The sequence below is a fragment of the Ascaphus truei genome, unplaced genomic scaffold (assembly GCF_040206685.1).
Source record: "Ascaphus truei isolate aAscTru1 unplaced genomic scaffold, aAscTru1.hap1 HAP1_SCAFFOLD_97, whole genome shotgun sequence".
In the NCBI taxonomy this organism is placed as follows: Eukaryota; Metazoa; Chordata; class Amphibia; order Anura; family Ascaphidae; genus Ascaphus; species Ascaphus truei.
In genome coordinates this window covers 525,264-542,671 of record NW_027457309.1, presented here as the reverse complement: position 1 = coordinate 542,671, position 17,408 = coordinate 525,264, and the positions used below count along the sequence as shown (strand labels likewise).

General features: G+C 51.7%; 1 protein-coding gene across 6 annotated transcripts in view; it reads right to left on the bottom strand.

Annotated features, from left to right (window-relative positions):
* The window catches only part of LOC142486596 (leucine-rich repeat-containing protein 37A2-like), a 176,660-nt gene extending 167,410 nt beyond the window's left edge, over positions 1-9,250 (bottom strand). For all 6 annotated transcript variants that reach the window (XM_075585191.1, XM_075585192.1, XM_075585188.1 and 3 more), the window contains exon 1: positions 8,987-9,250. In XM_075585191.1, coding sequence (XP_075441306.1) covers positions 8,987-9,207 — 221 coding nt within the window. In that variant the 5' untranslated portion in view covers positions 9,208-9,250. The remainder of the gene's footprint in view (positions 1-8,986) is intronic.
* Between the last annotated feature and the right edge of the window lie 8,158 nt (positions 9,251-17,408).

The window sequence follows — 17,408 nt, the reverse complement described above, 5'->3', positions numbered from 1 at the left end:
GACCCCTGCGGTGTTAATCTGATGGGCCATTATGTCTGCAACTCGGGTCCACCACGCGGCGTAACGCCGGTTGTACCCAGGTAAATGTTCGAATAACGGCCACCGCATCTGTATGCCACAGTACCTGGTTTCTTGGGGATAGAGGGAGTGGGTGAAGAGGTAGTTGCCCCAGGGTGGGTTAGGCCTATCAGGAAGGTTGCGGGCGGAGTTAACCCCTTCACTACCATAGTGGTGGTAACTGATATGGTAATGAAGGTGTTAACCCCTCCCGCTACCGGCCCAAGTGGCCTAACCACCTAACCTGGGGCAACAAAACCCTTTCCTATATGTAGGTAACCCCTTCCCTTATTCAGATATGGATAATAGCGCGTTCGCCCATTAAAAATTTAAACATTAAGCAAGCATAAAGTAAATTAAAGTTGTACTTACCCCTGCCAGGATGAAGGTCATCCTCGTCTTCCTCCTCATTCTCAGTGCGCAGCAACATTAAAAAAAAACTAACTACTGGCCACTAACCCCTTAATTACCTTAGTGGTTAGTAACCGCGATGGTAATTAAGGGGTTAACTCCCCCTCCCCCGATACCCACCCAGAAGGCCTAACCACCCTCCCCGGGGGAAACAACCCCCACTCCCTCTACCCATTGATTGTCACTGAGGTAAATCATGCCCACAATATAGGCATGGATTGCCACAATGGCAATGTGATGGTGAGGGGGTAACCAGGCTCACAATAAAGATTAAGCCCGTTTGGTTATCCATGATCCATGTATTGGGGTTTCGGGAGTGTCAGCTCTTGAGCTCAGTGTTTGTCAATGCATTGTGTAAAATTATGCGACAAAGAATTTTCTGTGTTTTGCCTTTCCACGTGTGCCAGCACGTTTGGAGCTACTGTAGGTCGCGGTCAAGTTATTTCAGCACCTCCAGATTGGATACAGCGGCGGTGTTAGGAACTTCATGCCGATATAAGTTCCAGGACAATTCGGGACAAGTCCCGGTCAATCTAAAGACTTTGTTTTCTGTTCTATTTTATCTAGGAAAGTCTAGTTTTGTATGCCAGACCCCCAGTAAGTGTGTTTTCTTCTGGATTTTGTAATTCCGTATGTATGTCTGTTTCAAGGAAATTATATATAAGTTGTTTTGCTCAGTGAATGACTGTCACGGGAGTCCAGGCAATTACACCTTTATACCGGGATCATATCACTGAGCAAAACCAAGAAGTAAAACAAATTGCGATTTATTCCTTTGAAACAGACATACACACAATGGATTACAATTATGCAGAAGAAAACACACTTAGGGTTCTGGGGGAAAAAATAGACTTTCCTAGCCCTTTACAGTACTTAAAACAAAGTTTTCAGTTGACCGGGACTTGTCCCGAAATGTCCTGGAACTCCAATCGGCATGAAGTTCCATACGCCACAACTGGATAAGCTCCGGAGCGTTGAAATAGTTTGACCGCAATTAAGTCCCAAACCTCCTGGAACTCAAATCAGCATGTAGTTCCAGCCACGACTGCTACGTTCGATTTGTAGAACTTAGCTGCAAAAAGTCGGGACTTAGAAAATATTTCAGCTCAACATCCTTGAAGACGGCTCGCTGATTTTTCTCACAGAGCACCTTTTTGTAATTTTGAATTTGCCGCTGCTGTCTTGGCGCTTAGAATCTCCTGAGCTGATTGACTGTTAGATTTCTTATAGGATTTCAGTCCCATTCACAGAATACCTCAACCAATCAGAGCGTGGGAATATTTCAACCAGCCTATCAGCGATTTGCCGGTACCCTGAAGCTGGGCAGGCACGGATTTCAATTCTGCAAAGGGGCATGCGCCAACCTGGCACATCTGCCACTTAGCATATTGAACCCCCCACTCGGCCAGGCTCCTCAGAGTCTGGGGCCGGGCAAATGGTCGCCGGATAGCCCTTATACATGCCAGGATGTGGGTACTCAAGCATAACTCCAGTACTCCGCCCGTCCTAACTCCTCGGCATCTCTGAGACTTTCAAGTCTGGGACCCGAGCAGACTCAGTGGCACCAAGCCTGGTGGCCATCTGGTCTCTCGAAACCAGGGACTTGGAAATTCCCCAGCTCATATACAGTACATAAAAAAATATATATATGAATACACCAAGTTAATAAAAATCTCACAAAATTCTTCTAAGTCCGTGGTCCCTAGGATCTACTGAAAAGATGCGCACGTTCATTTTCAGAGCTCCTAGACCTTCCTATAAGAAGTTTACTAAAAAGTTGCTTCAAATAACGCTTAGGTTAAGTTTCAGAGTTGCTTCTATTGTACCGAAGCTGGACTTAGAAATCCTTTCACTCACGCAAACTCATGGATGGTTGGAGACACTCTGAACCCCTATACCGGGTCCGGGTGTTTGGGCATATACTGTAGGGGACTCCCCCTAACCCAGGGACCCCTGACTATACCGGGGATACGCATATCCCTATGCCCCCTTTTACTTTTCTGGTCTGTGGTGAAGCAGGGCATCCTGGCGGCGAGCCACGTAACAGCTTTCCAGGGAGGACTTTGTCCAGAGGTCTGTGTCTAAAAGGTACCCGGGAATCTGACTCGGTTCCTGGGTACATTTTTGGGGTGGCCAGCAACTCTGGTCCACCGCCTATCTACACATAATCCGGCAACACTTTTACCACAAAGTCCACCCTGAAACTCATAGCCTGAGAATCTCCACTGGTTAGCACCCCTGGAAAGGCAAAAGACACACCAATTCTTTATTGTTGCATATTTTCCATACAATGCATGGCAGTACATATACAACAGTCAGGCCCAAGAGCTGACACTCTGGGACCCCAAAACATGGACATGGAGCAACCAAGTGGGCTTGACCTTTATTATTGAGCCTGGTTACCTCCTCACATTCACAATGATCCCGGTAAAATGGTGTCAATATCTGGTCTCCCGTGACAGGCAATGAATGGGCAAGCTTAAAAAAATAAAACCCAGAAAATATAACACATTACATTTAAATAAAACCAAGAATTGGTCAATAAAGCCATTGATTGTGACAGTGGTAAACCATGCCCACAATATGGGCATGGATTGCCACAATGACAATGAATGGTCAACCTTTAAAAAAAAAAATAACAAAAAATACATAACAATTAAATAAAGACAAGCATTTGCCATAAAATGCATTGATTGTCACTGTGCTTATCTATACCCAGAAAGCACAGATAAGCACATTGGCAGTCAATGGGCAACCTAAAAAAAAATTACGCAATTAAATAAAAGACAATCGTTGTCTTTCTTACCTTTTCCTTATTCACCCTCCAAATCCTACACCGGCACCAATTCCTGACCCTCGACGCCATGCTCAACAGCCTGAAGTCCATGGTCCTCTATTGATTGAAGAGACGTGTCCGGTAAGTTGTTCCTTTCTTTTCTTCTGTCTTCTCTTCTTTATAATCCAAAGGGGCCTGGAGATGTTGCCTCGACTGCTTCTTGGGCTCCAATGAGACGGGACAGGCCTTAATTACGTGTCAATCCTATTGGTTCGTGTACATGTGACAGCTTCCGTTTTTTTTTTTAAGGATATGACATCTTCTTAAAGGGAGAGAAGCCAGCCAATCAGGTAGTATATTTTTCTCTCCCTGAAAGATGTCACTCATGAAAAAAAAATAGAAGCCCTCACATGGTAAACCCACCAATCGGATTGGTAGATATACCATGCAATGCCTTTCCTTTTTTGAGTGATATGACATCATCAAAAAGGAAGGAAGGCATACTACCCGATTGGCTATCTTCATGTGATGGCTTCCATTTTTTTTGCTGTAGTGACTTCCTCTTAAAGGGAGGGAAGCATATAATACCATATATTACCTGATTGGCTGGGTTCCCTCCCTTTTTGATGACGTCACATCCGTAAAAAAAAAATGGAAGCTGTCACATGGTACATGTACACGGATTAGGGGTGTACCATTTGACAGTGAAATGTGACGTCACAGGCCTTAAATTAGACCTGTTCCGTCTCATTTGAGCCCAAGAAGACTTCAGAGCAACATCTCTGTTTCCCCTTGGACCATAAAGATGAAAAGAAAGAACTCAAGAACTTACCGGAGACGTCTCTTCAATCAACAGAGGACCATGGACTTCTGCACATCAGGCATTGCGTCGAAGAAGGTCAATAGTTGGTGCCGGAGTAGGATTCGGAGGGTGAATTATGCCAAGGTCAGAAAAATATTGATTGGCTTTTATTTAATTGCGTATTTTAAAAAAAAAGTAGAGGTGAAGACAGAGCACTACTGCATAGCAAAAAATAATCACGAGGTCACCCCAGTAAAATTGATGTTTATTGACGTCTCATGGACAAAAAGATAAACTGCACACCCCGTAAGCGTTTCAGCGATCTACCCCCTTTGTATCTAAAGCCCTCTCCCGCCTTAAACATTTCTCACCGACTGCCCCACACCTCTGGAATGCCCTTCCCCTCAATACCCGACTAGCACCCTCTCTATCCACCTTTAAGACCCACCTTAAGGCACACTTGCTTAAAGAAGCATGGGTAGCTCCGTGGCTAACACTATACACCTGATACATAAAGCTTTGCCCCTTGCAGACGCAATTACCAGAACTGCTTCCTACTGTATCGTTATGTTCCACCTACTGTACCAATTAGATTGTAAGCTCTTCGGAGCAGGGACTCCTTTTCCTAAATGTTACTTTTATGTCTGAAGCACTTATTCCCATGATCTGTTATTTGTATTATTTGTTATTTATATGATTGTCACATGTATTACTGCTGTGAAGCGCTATGTACATTAATGGCGCTATATAAATAATGACATCCATACAATAAACATCATTTTTACTGGCGTTACCTCGTGATTATTTTTTGCTATGCTGTAGTGCACTGTCTTCACTTCTACTTTTTGGATTCTTGTTACTGCGGATTATCAAACCTTGGACTGGTTTGGATTCAACAAGGACGCAAGGCTTGAGCAAGATACATAGCTACTGGCTTTGTGCATTTCATATTGTATCGTCCTGCACTACGCCATTTTTTAAACTGCCATAGGAAATACCATATTTGGGAGTACTGCGGTTGTCTCACTAGGCTAATATTTTCTAAACCGTGTTAACATGTAAAAATCAATTTACACAAGCCTAACAACCTATCAGTAAGCCGTCTAGACTGTACATATTAGCCTCAAGTTCTGCATTTTTGCTTATGAGGACCCCACAGCTGAGCACCATTTGACTTTCGTTTTTTTTTTAGGGTGCCAATTGACTGGCAATGTGCTTATCTGTGCCCCTTTCTGGGTATAGATAAGCACAGTGACAATCAATGCAGTTTTTTGGCAAATGTTTGTTTTTATTTGTTATGTACTGTATTGTATTTTTTATTATGTTTTTTTTTTATAGCTTCCCCATTCATTGTTATTGTGGCAATCCATGCCCATATTGTGAGTATGGTTTACCACAGTAACAATCAATGGGTTTATTGGCAAGTGTAATGTAGTGTACTGTTATGCCAATGTTATTTTATTGTGTATTTCTTTTGTTTTACAAACAAATGGGCAAACGTGATATTTGGCTACTAGTGCCTTTGCCCATTTGTATGTGTGGTGATGGGGGTAGAGGGGGTGGAGGTAGTTGCCCCAGGGAGCGTGGTTAGACCTCCCGGGTGGGTATCGGGGGGAAGTTTACTCACCGCTAAGGTAAATGGGTTAGTGGCCAGTAGTTCTTTATTCTATTTTAATGTTGCAGCCCACGGAGGACGGTGATGAGGATGAGGACGGCCTTCTTCATGGCAGGGGTAAGTAGAACTTTAATTTACTTTATGCTGGCTGGATATTTTATTTTTAACGGGCAAATGCACTATTATCCAAATATGAATAATAGTGATTTTGCCCATTACTGTACTGTATGTGTTAGGGGGGTGGGGGCTGTTTTCGTGGTAGATGGGGTGTGTAGTATGGTGCCCATTCATTGGGGCTATTGGGGTTATCTTTGCTCTCATTGAGGGCATACAGTAGGTAACCAAACTGGCAATCAATGGGTGTATTGGCTAGTAGTGGAGTTTGTATTGTGTTTTAATGTTTATTGGGGGTAGAGGGGGTGGGTGAAGGTATTTGGCCCGTGGTGGGTGTTTAAGCCTACCTGGTGGGTAATGAGAGGGGTTATCCCCTTCATTACCTTTGCGGTAGCAACACCCACCACGGGCCAAATACCACCTTCATCCACCCCCTCTACCCTCAATAAACCGGGCACTGGTACTTAACCCCTTCATTACCTTCGCGGTTAGCCGCTAAGGTAATGAAGCTGCCTGTAAGTGTATTTTTATTACATATGATGGAAGCAGTGGGTCTCCGGAGCTAGTATTAATGTGTGAGACTCCCGGGTTCAATCTGATTCAGTAAAAATACATTCCCACCCACTCCATACTCGGATCCTCTCCCTACACCCCAATTCTCTCTCCCACACACCTATTGCACCCCCCTCTGATCCTTTCTCTCTCTCCACTCACCCTCTGATCCTCTCGTCAACCCCCACTCCCCCCTCTGATCTTCTCTCAACCCCCACTCTGCTCCCCACGCTGGTCCTCTCCCCTACCTCCCCCCCACCACACACCCCTCTGATCCTCTTCCTCCCCCCCCCCACTCCCTCATCTGATCCTTTCCCTCACCCCTCCCTCTTATCCTTTCCCTCCCCCCACACCCCTCTGATCCTCTTCCTCCTTGCCCTCTGACCCTCTTCCTCCCCCCCACACCACCCTCTGATACTCTCCCTCCCTCCCCACTCCCCCCTCTGATCCTCTCCCTCAACCCCGCTCACTCCCTCTGATCCTCTCCCTTACCCCCCCCCATTGCCCCCTCTAATCCTCTCCCTCAAACCCCCCACCACCCTCTGATCCTCTCGTCAACCCCCACTCCCCCCTCTGATCTTCTCTCAACCCCCACTCTGCTCCCCACGCTGGTCCTCTCCCCTACCTCCCCCCCACCACACACCCCTCTGATCCTCTTCCTCCCCCCCCACTCCCTCATCTGATCCTTTCCCTCACCCCTCCCTCTTATCCTTTCCCTCCCCCCACACCCCTCTGATCCTCTTCCTCCTTGCCCTCTGACCCTCTTCCTCCCCCCCACACCACCCTCTGATACTCTCCCTCCCTCCCCACTCCCCCCTCTGATCCTCTCCCTCAACCCCGCCCACTCCCTCTGATCCTCTCCCTTACCCCCCCCCCCCATTGCCCCCTCTAATCCTCTCCCTCAAACCCCCCACCCCCCTCTGATCCTCCTTCAAATCCTCCTACTCCCCCCTCTGATCTTCTCCCTCATCCCCCTCCCCCTCCGATCCTCTCCATTCTGATCATCTCCCTCCTCCCCACTCCCCCCACTGATCTACTCCGTCCCCCCAATCTCCCCTCTGATTCTCTCCCTCAACCCCCACCCCACTCCCCTCCTCTCCCTCAACCCCCACCCCACGATCCTTTCCCTCAACCCCGTCACTCCCACCCCTGATCCTCTCACTCCCTCTGATCCTCTCCATCCCCCCCTTTGGTCCTGTCCTTTACCCCCCAACTTCTCCCTATGATCATCGCCCTCCACCCCCCACTCCCCCTAATCCTCTCCCTCACCCCCCATTCCTCCTTCTGATCCTCCCCCTACACCCTGATTCTCTCCCACCCACCTCAAACTCCCACCTATGATCTTCTCCCTCCCCCACTCCATTCCACTCTCCTCTGATCCTCTCCCTCAACCCCCCCTGCTCCCTCCTCTGATCCTCCCTCATCCCCCTCCCCTCTGATCCTCTCCCTCCTGCCCACTCCCCCCTCTGACCATCTCCCTCCACCCCACTCCCCCCTCTGATCCTCTTCCCCCTCCTCTGATCCTCTCCCTCCTCCCCCCCTGATCATCTCCCTCCACCCCACTCCCCCTCATCATCTCCCTCCACCTCCCTACCCCTACTGATCATCTCCCTCCTCCCCACTCCCTCTACTGATCCTCTACCTCACCCCCTCCGATCATCTCTCCTCTCCCCACTCCCCCTACTGATCCTCTCCCTCACCCCCCCACTCCTCCCTATGATCCTCTCCCTCCCCCCACTCCCCCGTGATCCTCCCCCCACTGACCCTTCCCCTCCCCCCACTGATCCTTTCCCTCCCCCCACTCCCACTACTGATCCTCTCCCTCACCCCCCCCCACTCCTCCCTATGATCCTCTCCCTCACCCCACTCCCCCGTGATCCTCCCCCCACTGACCCTTCCCCTCCCCCCACTCCCCCTCTCCCTCCCCCCTCTGATCCTCTCCCTCCTCCTGCCCACATACACCCACCCCTCTGATCGTCTTCATCCCCCCACTCTGATCCTCTCCCTCACCCCCCTCCTCCCTCTTATCCCCCCATGATCCTCTTCCTCCACTTCTGATCTTCTTCATCCCCCCACTCTGATCCTCTCCCTCACCCCCCACTCCTCCCTCTTATCCTCTCCTTCCCCTATATACCCCTGATCTTCTTCCTCCCCCCCAATCCCCTCCCCCTCCCACCCACTCCTCCTTCTTATCCTCTCCCTCCCCCAACACACCCCTCTGGTCCTCTTACTCCCCCCACTCCCACTTCTGATCCTCTCCCTCAATCCCACACTTATCCTCCCCCTCCCCCCATTCCCCCCTCTTATCTTCTCCCTTCCCCACCCCACTCCCCCATCTGATCCTCTCACCCCCATATACCCCTCTGATCCTTACTCCCCCCCCTATCCTCTCCCTACTCACTCCCCCCTCTGATCCTCCCTTCTTCCCCACTCTGATCCTCTCCTTCCCCCTCATGTCTCCCCCCACTGATCCTCTCCCCCACACCCACCTCTGATCCTCACTCCTTCCCCACTCCCCCCACTGATCCTCTCCTTCCCCCCCACGTCTCCCCCCTCTGCTCCTCTCCCCCACCCCCATGATCCTCTCCCTCCACAAGCACGGGTACAATGCCTGTATCTAACGTCCCCACAGAGAGTAGGTTCCGCATTGCTCTCTCACAGGGAGAAGAAGGTGTGGTTGTGCACCCTGACCAGGGGGATGAGCTCCAGGCGCCGGCCAGGGGTCCCCACACAGGACAGGAGCCGGTCCAGGCAGTGACAGCCCGGGCCGCAGGGGGCGGGCGGCGCTGCGGAGGCGGCGGGACTCTGGAACAGCAGCAGGAAGAGGAGGAGGAGTCTGGGCGCTGCCGGGCTGCGGGAGGGAGGCCGGACACCCGCCATGTTTCAGAGCTCGCGGCGCGGCGGGGGGGGGGAGAAACAAGGCTGTGAGGCCGGGCGGTCTCCATGGTGACCCGGTGACGTCACAGACAGAGCGAGAGGCTCCCGGTATCCGGGCACGCTGCCTCTGAACTTTTAGCGGCTACTAAGTGTGTGTGTGTGTGTGTGTGTGTGTGTGTGTGTGTGTGTGTGTGTGTGTGTGTGTGTGTGTGTGTGTGTCCACTCTCCTGTCCCCCCTTCCCTCCTCTGTCCCCCCTTCCCTCCTCTGTCCCCCCTTCCCTCCTCTGTCCCCCCTTCCCTCCTCTGTCCCCCCTTCCCTCCTCTGTCCCCCCTTCCCTCCTCTGTCCCCCCCTCCCTCCTCTGTCTTCCCCCTTCCCTCCTCTGTCTCCCCCCCTTCCCTCCTCTGTCTCCCCCCCTTCCCTCCTCTGTCTCCCCCCCTTCCCTCCTCTGCCGTCCGTCCCCCTTCCCCCTCTGCCGATCGTCCCCCTTCCCCCCTCTGCCGTCCGTCCCCCTTCCCCCCTCTGCCGTCCGTCCCCCTTCCCTCCTCTGCCGTCCGTCCCCCTTCCCTCCTCTGCCGATCGCCCCCCTTCCCCCCTCTGCCGATCGTCCCCCTTCCCCCCTCTGCCGTCCGTCCCCCTTTCCTGCCGTCCGTCCCCCTTCCCTCCTCTGCCGTCCGTCCCCCTTCCCTCCTCTGCCGTCCGTCCCCCTTCCCTCCTCTGCCGTCCGTCCCCCTTCCCTCCTCTGCCGTCCGTCCCCCTTCCCTCCTCTGCCGTCCGTCCCCTTTCCCTCCTCTGCCGCCCGTCCCCCTTCCCTCCTCTGCCGCCCGTCCCCCTTCCCTCCTCTGCCGCCCGTCCCCCCTTCCCTCCTCTGCCCCCCCCTTCCCTCCTCTGCCCCCCCTTCCCTCCTCTGCCCCCCCTTCCCTCCTCTGCCCCCCCCCTTCCCTCCTCTGCCCCCCCCCCCTTCCCTCCTCTGCCCCCCCCCCTTCCCTCCTCTGCCCCCCCCTTCCCTCCTCTGCCCCCCCCCTTCCCTCCTCTGCCCCCCCCCTTCCCTCCTCTGCCCCCCCTTCCCTCCTCTGCCCCCCCCTTCCCTCCTCTGCCCCCCCCTTCCCTCCTCTGCCCCCCCCTTCCCTCCTCTGCCCCCCCTTCCCTCCTCTGCCCCCCCTTCCCTCCTCTGCCCCCCCTTCCCTCCTCTGCCCCCCCCCCATCCCTCCTCTGCCCCCCCCCCATCCCTCCTCTGCCCCCCCCATCCCTCCTCTGCCCCCCCTTCCCTCCTCTGCCCCCCCCTTCCCTCCTCTGCCCCCCCCTTCCCTCCTCTGCCCCCCCCTTCCCTCCTCTGCCCCCCCTTTCCCTCCTCTGCCCCCCCTTTCCCTCCTCTGCCCCCCCCTTCCCTCCTCTGCCCCCCCCCCCTTCCCTCCTCTGCCCCCCCCCCTTCCCTCCTCTGCCCCCCCCCCTTCCCTCCTCTGCCCCCCCCCCTTCCCTCCTCTGCCCCCCCCTTCCCTCCTCTGTCTCCCCCCCTTCCCTCCTCTGTCTCCCCCCCCTCTTCCCTCCTCTGTCTCCCTCCCCCCTCTTCCCTCCTCTGCCGTCCGTCCCCCTTCCCTCCTCTGCCGTCCGTCCCCCTTCCCTCCTCTGCCGTCCGTCCCCCTTCCCTCCTATGCCCCCCCTTCCCTCTCCCCCCCCCCTTCCCTTCTCTGTCTCCCCCCCCTCTTCCCTCCTCTGTCTCCCCCCTCTTCCCTCCTCTGTTTCCCCCCTCTTCCCTCCTCTGTCTCCCCCCCCTCTTCCCTCCTCTGTCTCCCCCCCTATTCCCTCCTCTGTCTCCCCCCCTATTCCCTCCTCTGTCTCCCCCCCTCTTCCCTCCTCTGTCCTCCCCCCCCTCTTCCCTCCTCTGTCCTCCCCCCCCTCTTCCCTCCTCTGTTTCCCCCCCGTCTTCCCTCCTCTGTCTCCCCCCCCCTTCCCTCCTCTGTCTCCCCCCCCCTTCCCTCCTCTGTCTCCCCCCCCCTTCCCTCCTCTGTCTCCCCCCCCCTTCCCTCCTCTGTCTCCCCCCCCTTCCCTCCTCTGTCTCCCCCCCCTTCCCTCCTCTGTCTCCCCCCCCTTCCCTCCTCTGTCTCCCCCCCATCCCTCCTCTGTCTCCCCCCCCCCCTTCCCTCCTCTGTCTCCCCCCCTTCCCTCCTCTGTCTCCCCCCCCTTCCCTCCTCTGTATCCCCCCCCCTTCCCTCCTCTGTATCCCCCCCCTTCCCTCCTCTGTATCCCCCCCTTCCCTCCTCTGTCTCCCCCCCTTCCCTCCTCTGTCTCCCCCTCTTCCCTCCTCTGTTGCCCCCCTTCCCTCCTCTGTCTCCCCCCACCTTCCCTCCTCTGTCTCCCCCCACCTTCCCTCCTCTGTCTCCCCCCCTTCCCTCCTCTGTCTCCCCCCCCTTCCCTCTGTCTCCCCCCCTTCCCTCCTCTGTCTCCCCCCCCTTCCCTCCTCTGTCTCCCCCCCCTTCCCTCCTCTGTCTCCCCCCCTTCCCTCCTCTGTCTCCCCCCTTCCCTCCTCTGCCTCCCCCCCCTTCTCTCCTCTATATCCCCCCCCTTCCCTCCTCTGTCTCCCCCCCCTTCCCTCCTCTGTCTCCCCCTCTTCCCTCCTCTGTCTCCCCCCCTTCCCGCCTCTGTCTCCCCCCCTTCCCACCTCTGTCTCCCCCCCTTCCCTCCTCTGTCTCCCCCCCTTCCCTCCTCTGTCTCCCCCCCTTCCCTCCTCTGTCTCCCCCCCTTCCCACCTCTGTCTCCCCCCCTTCCCTCCTCTGTCTCCCCCCCTTCCCTCCTCTGTCTCCCCCCCCTTCCCTCCTCTGTCTCCCCCCCTTCCCTCCTCTGTCTCCCCCCCCCTTCCCTCCTCTGTCTCCCCCCCCTTCCCTCCTCTGTCTCCCCCCCCTTCCCTCCTCTGTCTCCTCCCCCTTCGCTCCTCTGTCTCCCCCCCTTCCCTCCTCTGTCTCCCCCCCTTCCCTCCTCTGTCTCCCCCCCTTCCCTCCTCTGTCTCCCCCCCTTCCCTCCTCTGTCTCCCCCCCCTTCCCTCCTCTGTCTCCCCCCCTTCCCTCCTCTGTCTCCCCCCCTTCCCTCCACTGTCTCCCCCCCTTCCCTCCTCTGTCTCCCCCCCTTCCATCCTCTCTGTCCTCCCTTCCCGTCTCCCCCTTCTCTCCTTTCTCCTTCTCTCCATTCTCTTCCCCCTGCACCCTATCCTCCCTCCTCTCTCTCCACCTTGAGTAATGACTGAACCCCATCAGCTGACATGCACATAGTTATATTCAGTGCTGAATAATGACTGGATCCCCTCAGCTGACATGTACATAATTATATTCAGTGCTGAGTAATGATTGGACCCATCAGCTGACATGTACATAATTATATTCAGTGCTGAGTAATGATTGGACCCATCAGCTGACATGCACATAGTTATATTCAGTGCTGAGTAATGACTGGGACTCATCAGCTGACATGCACATAGTTATATTCAGTGCTGAGTAATGACTGGGACCCATCAGCTGACATGCACATAGTTATATTCTGTGCTGAGTAATGACTGGGACCCATCAGCTGACATGTACATAGTTATATTCAGTGCTGAGTAGTGACTGGGACCCATCAGCTGACATGCACATAGTTATATTCAGTGCTGAGTAATGACTGGGACCCATCTGCTGACATGTACATAGTTATATTCAGTGCTGAATAGTGACTGGGACCCATCAGCTGACATGCACATAGTTATATTCAGTGCTGAGTAATGACTGGGACCCATCAGCTGACATGTACATAGTTATATTCAGTGCTGAGTAATGATTGGGACCCATCAGCTGACATGCACATAGTTATATTCAGTGCTGAGTAATGACTGGGACCCATCAGCTGACATGTACATAGTTATATTCAGTGCTGAGTAATGACTGGGACTCATCAGCTGACATGTACATAGTTATATTCAGTGCTGAATAGTGACTGGGACCCATCAGCTGACATGTACATAGTTATATTCAGTGCTGAGTAATGACTGGGACTCATCAGCTGACATGTACATAGTTATATTCAGTGCTGAATAGTCACTGGGACCCATCAGCTGACATGTACATAGTTATATTCAGTGCTGAGTAATGACTGGGACCCATCAGCTGACATGTACATAGTTATATTCAGTGCTGAATAGTGACTGGGACCCATCAGCTGACATGCACATAGTTATATTCAGTGCTGAGTAATGATTGGGACTCATCAGCTGACATGTACATAGTTATATTCAGTGCTGAGTAATGACTGGGACTCATCAGCTGACATGTACATAGTTATATTCAGTGCTGAATAGTGACTGGGACCCATCAGCTGACATGTACATAGTTATATTCAGTGCTGAGTAATGACTGGGACCCATCAGCTGACATGTACATAGTTATTCTGTACTGAGTAATGACTGGGGCCCATCAGCTGACATGTACATAGTTATATTCAGTGCTGAGTAATGACTGGGACCCATCAGCTGACATGTACATAGTTATTCTGTACTGAGTAATGACTGGGGCCCATCAGCTGACATGTACATAGTTATATTCAGTGCTGAGTAATGACTGGGACCCATCAGCTGACATGTACATAGTTATATTCAGTGCTGAATAGTGACTGGGACCCATCAGCTGACATGTACATAGTTATATTCAGTGCTGAGTAATGACTGGGGCCCATCAGCTGACATGCACATAGTTATATTCTGTACTGAGTAATGACTGGGGCCCATCAGCTGACATGTACATAGTTATATTCCGTGCTGAGTAATGATTGGGACCCATCAGCTGACATGTACATAGTTATATTCAGTGCTGAGTAATGACTGGGACTCATCAGCTGACATGCACATAGTTATATTCAGTGCTGAGTAATGATTGGGACCCATCAGCTGACATGCACATAGTTATATTCAGTGCTGAGTAATGATTGGGACCCATCAGCTGACATGTACATAGTTATATTCAGTGCTGAGTAGTGACTGGGACCCATCAGCTGACATGTACATAGTTATATTCAGTGCTGAGTAATGATTGAGCCCCATCAGCTGACATGTACATCGTTATATTCAGTGCTGAGTAATGACTGGGACCCATTAGCTGACATGTATATAGTTACTCTGTACTGAGTAATGACTGGGGCCCATCTGCTGACATGTACATAGTTCTATTCAGTGCTGAATAGTGACTGGGACCCATCAGCTGGCATGTACATAGTTATATTCAGTGCTGAGTAATGACTGGGACCCATCAGCTGACATGTACATAGTTATATTCAGTGCTGAGTAATGACTGGGACCCATCAGCTGACATGCACATAGTTATATTCTGTGCTGAGTAATGACTGGGACCCATCAGCTGACATGCACATAGTTATATTCAGTGCTGAGTAATGACTGGGACCCATCAGCTGACATTCACATAGTTATATTCAGTGCTGAGTAATGACTGGGACCCATCAGCTGACATGTACATAGTTATTCTGTACTGAGTAATGACTGGGACCCATCAGCTGACATGCACATAGTTATATTCTGTGCTGAGTAATGACTGGGACCCATCAGCTGACATGCACATAGTTATATTCTGTGCTGAGTAATGACTGAGACCCATCAGCTGACATGTACATAGTTATATTCAGTGCTGAGTAATGACTGGGACCCATCAGCTGACATGTCATAGTTATATTCAATGTACATAGTTATATTCAGTGCTGAGTAATGACTGGGACCCATCAGCTGACATGTCATAGTTATATTCAGTGCTGAATAATGACTGGGACCCATCAGCTGACATGTCATAGTTATATTCAGTGCTGAGTAGTGACTGGGACCCATCAGCTGACATGCACATAGTTATATTCAGTGCTGAGTAATGACTGGGGCCCATCAGCTGACATGTACATAGTTATATTCAGTGCTGAGTAATGACTGGGACCCATCAGCTGACATGCACATAGTTATATTCAGTGCTGAGTAGTGACTGGGACTCATCAGCTGACATGTACATAGTTATATTCAGTACTGAGTAATGACTGGGACCCATCAGCTGACATGCACATAGTTATATTCAGTGCTGAATAGTGACTGGGACCCATCAGCTGACATGTACATAGTTATATTCAGTGCTGAGTAATGACTGGGACCCATCAGCTGACATGTACATAGTTATATTCTGTGCTGAGTAATGACTGGGACCCATCAGCTGACATGCACATAGTTATATTCAGTGCTGAGTAATGACTGGGACCCATCAGCTGACATGTACATAGTTATATTCAGTGCTGAGTAGTGACTGGGACCCATCAGCTGACATGCACATAGTTATATTCAGTGCTGAGTAATGACTGGGACCCATCAGCTGACATGTACATAGTTATATTCAGTGCTGAGTAGTGACTGGGACCCATCAGCTGACATGCACATAGTTATATTCAGTGCTGAGTAGTGACTGGGACCCATCAGCTGACATGTACATAGTTATATTCAGTGCTGAGTAGTGACTGGGACCCATCCGCTGACATGTACATAGTTATATTCAATGCTGAGTGTGATGGTGAAGAGGTTTACCAGGCTCACTAATAAATGTTCAGCCCACATGGTTACCCCTGATCCGTGGGTTGGGGTCCTAGAGTGTCAGCTCTTGGACCCAGATGCCCTAAAGGCATTACTGTGACTGTGTGCAATTATGTGACATTATAGATTTATGTGTGTTTCGCATTTCCGTGGGTGCTGGGACCGGGAGATTTCTAGGCTGTAAGTTTCAGGGTGGGTTTGCCAGAGAAAGTCTTTACAGAATGTGTCTATGTATCGGGGTTCCAGCGTTATGGGGTACCCCAGGAGTTGGATCTGGGAATCGAGTGAGATTCTCTGATGCAGCCAAGCACATTGCTCCGGCAAACTCTGACTCTGAAAACACTATTACGACTCACCGCCAGGATTCCTGCTGCAGCATCTTCCAGACAAGGTAAACGGGCATGAAGGGGTCACTGTATACCTGCAATCATACACCTGCAGTCCCTAGTATAAGGAGAGGTGCCCGGATTCATGCCCAGGTATCCTGGACCTGGTATAGGGGTTCAGGGGGTGCTCCAGCTAAGTGATAAGGCTGAGAGTGATTTCTTGTGTGTAAAAGTTTTAAAAGTCATTTCTAAAGTGTGCCAAGAATGAGGCTAGTGAGTGTAGGCAATATATACTCTCACTCCATCCCTGACACCAGAGCTGGGACTTATATACAGTATGTTTATCACACAGAAGACAGGACACTATATTTTATTAAAGAGTTATAGTTAATAGGTATATGTACTGATAACCTGTAAATGAACTGTGGGATTTCCAAGTCATGGATTCCAAGAGACCAGATGGCTACCAAGCTTGGTGCCTATGGGTCTGTGCGGAGTCCTGACTTGAAAGCCTCAGGGATGCCACGGTGTTAGAACAGGAGGGGTACTGCAGTTCTGCTTGAGTACCCACATCCTGGGCTAACACAGGGCTATCTGGCCACCATTTGCCAGATCCCAGACTCTGTGGAGGCTGGACAGCTGGTGGGCTCAGTATTCAAAGAGGCAGAGGTGCCAGGTTGGCGCATGCCCCTTTGCAGAATGAGAAAAGGTACCCACCTGGCTTTACAATACTGGCAAATCGGTGATTGGCTGGCAGGGAAATTCCCACACTCTGATAGGCTGTAGAGGTTTGTGAATGGGACCCTGAAACCCATAAGAAACTTGCAGCCAATCAAGAGGAGAGATTCTAAGCGCCAAACCAACAGCGGCAAATTCAAAGATGCTCTGTACTGAATAGACGCGAGCCGGCTTCAAGGATTTTGACTCAAGAATTCTTCTAAGTCCCACTTCTGAAGAACGTAGCGGTCGCGTCTGGCATTGCGCCAAAATCAGTTCCAGGACTTTTGTGAGTACCTCCCGGTCATTGGAAAGGGCTCCTACAGAGGTCATTTTTGATAATTTTGTTTAAAGGACAAGGTTATTCGTTAGCCCCGTTCCCAGTAAGTGTGTTAACCCTGTAAATTGTGTTACATTGTGTGTATGTCTTTTCCTGAAATAAATTACCATTTATTTTACCTCCTTGCTTTGCTTAATCAATGATCCCGGTATTAAAATGTGTTGATTAACCTGGTCTCCCATGACACTGAGTAGTCCCCGCACGGCGGGATGAAGGGGGGCGAGTCTCTGCCC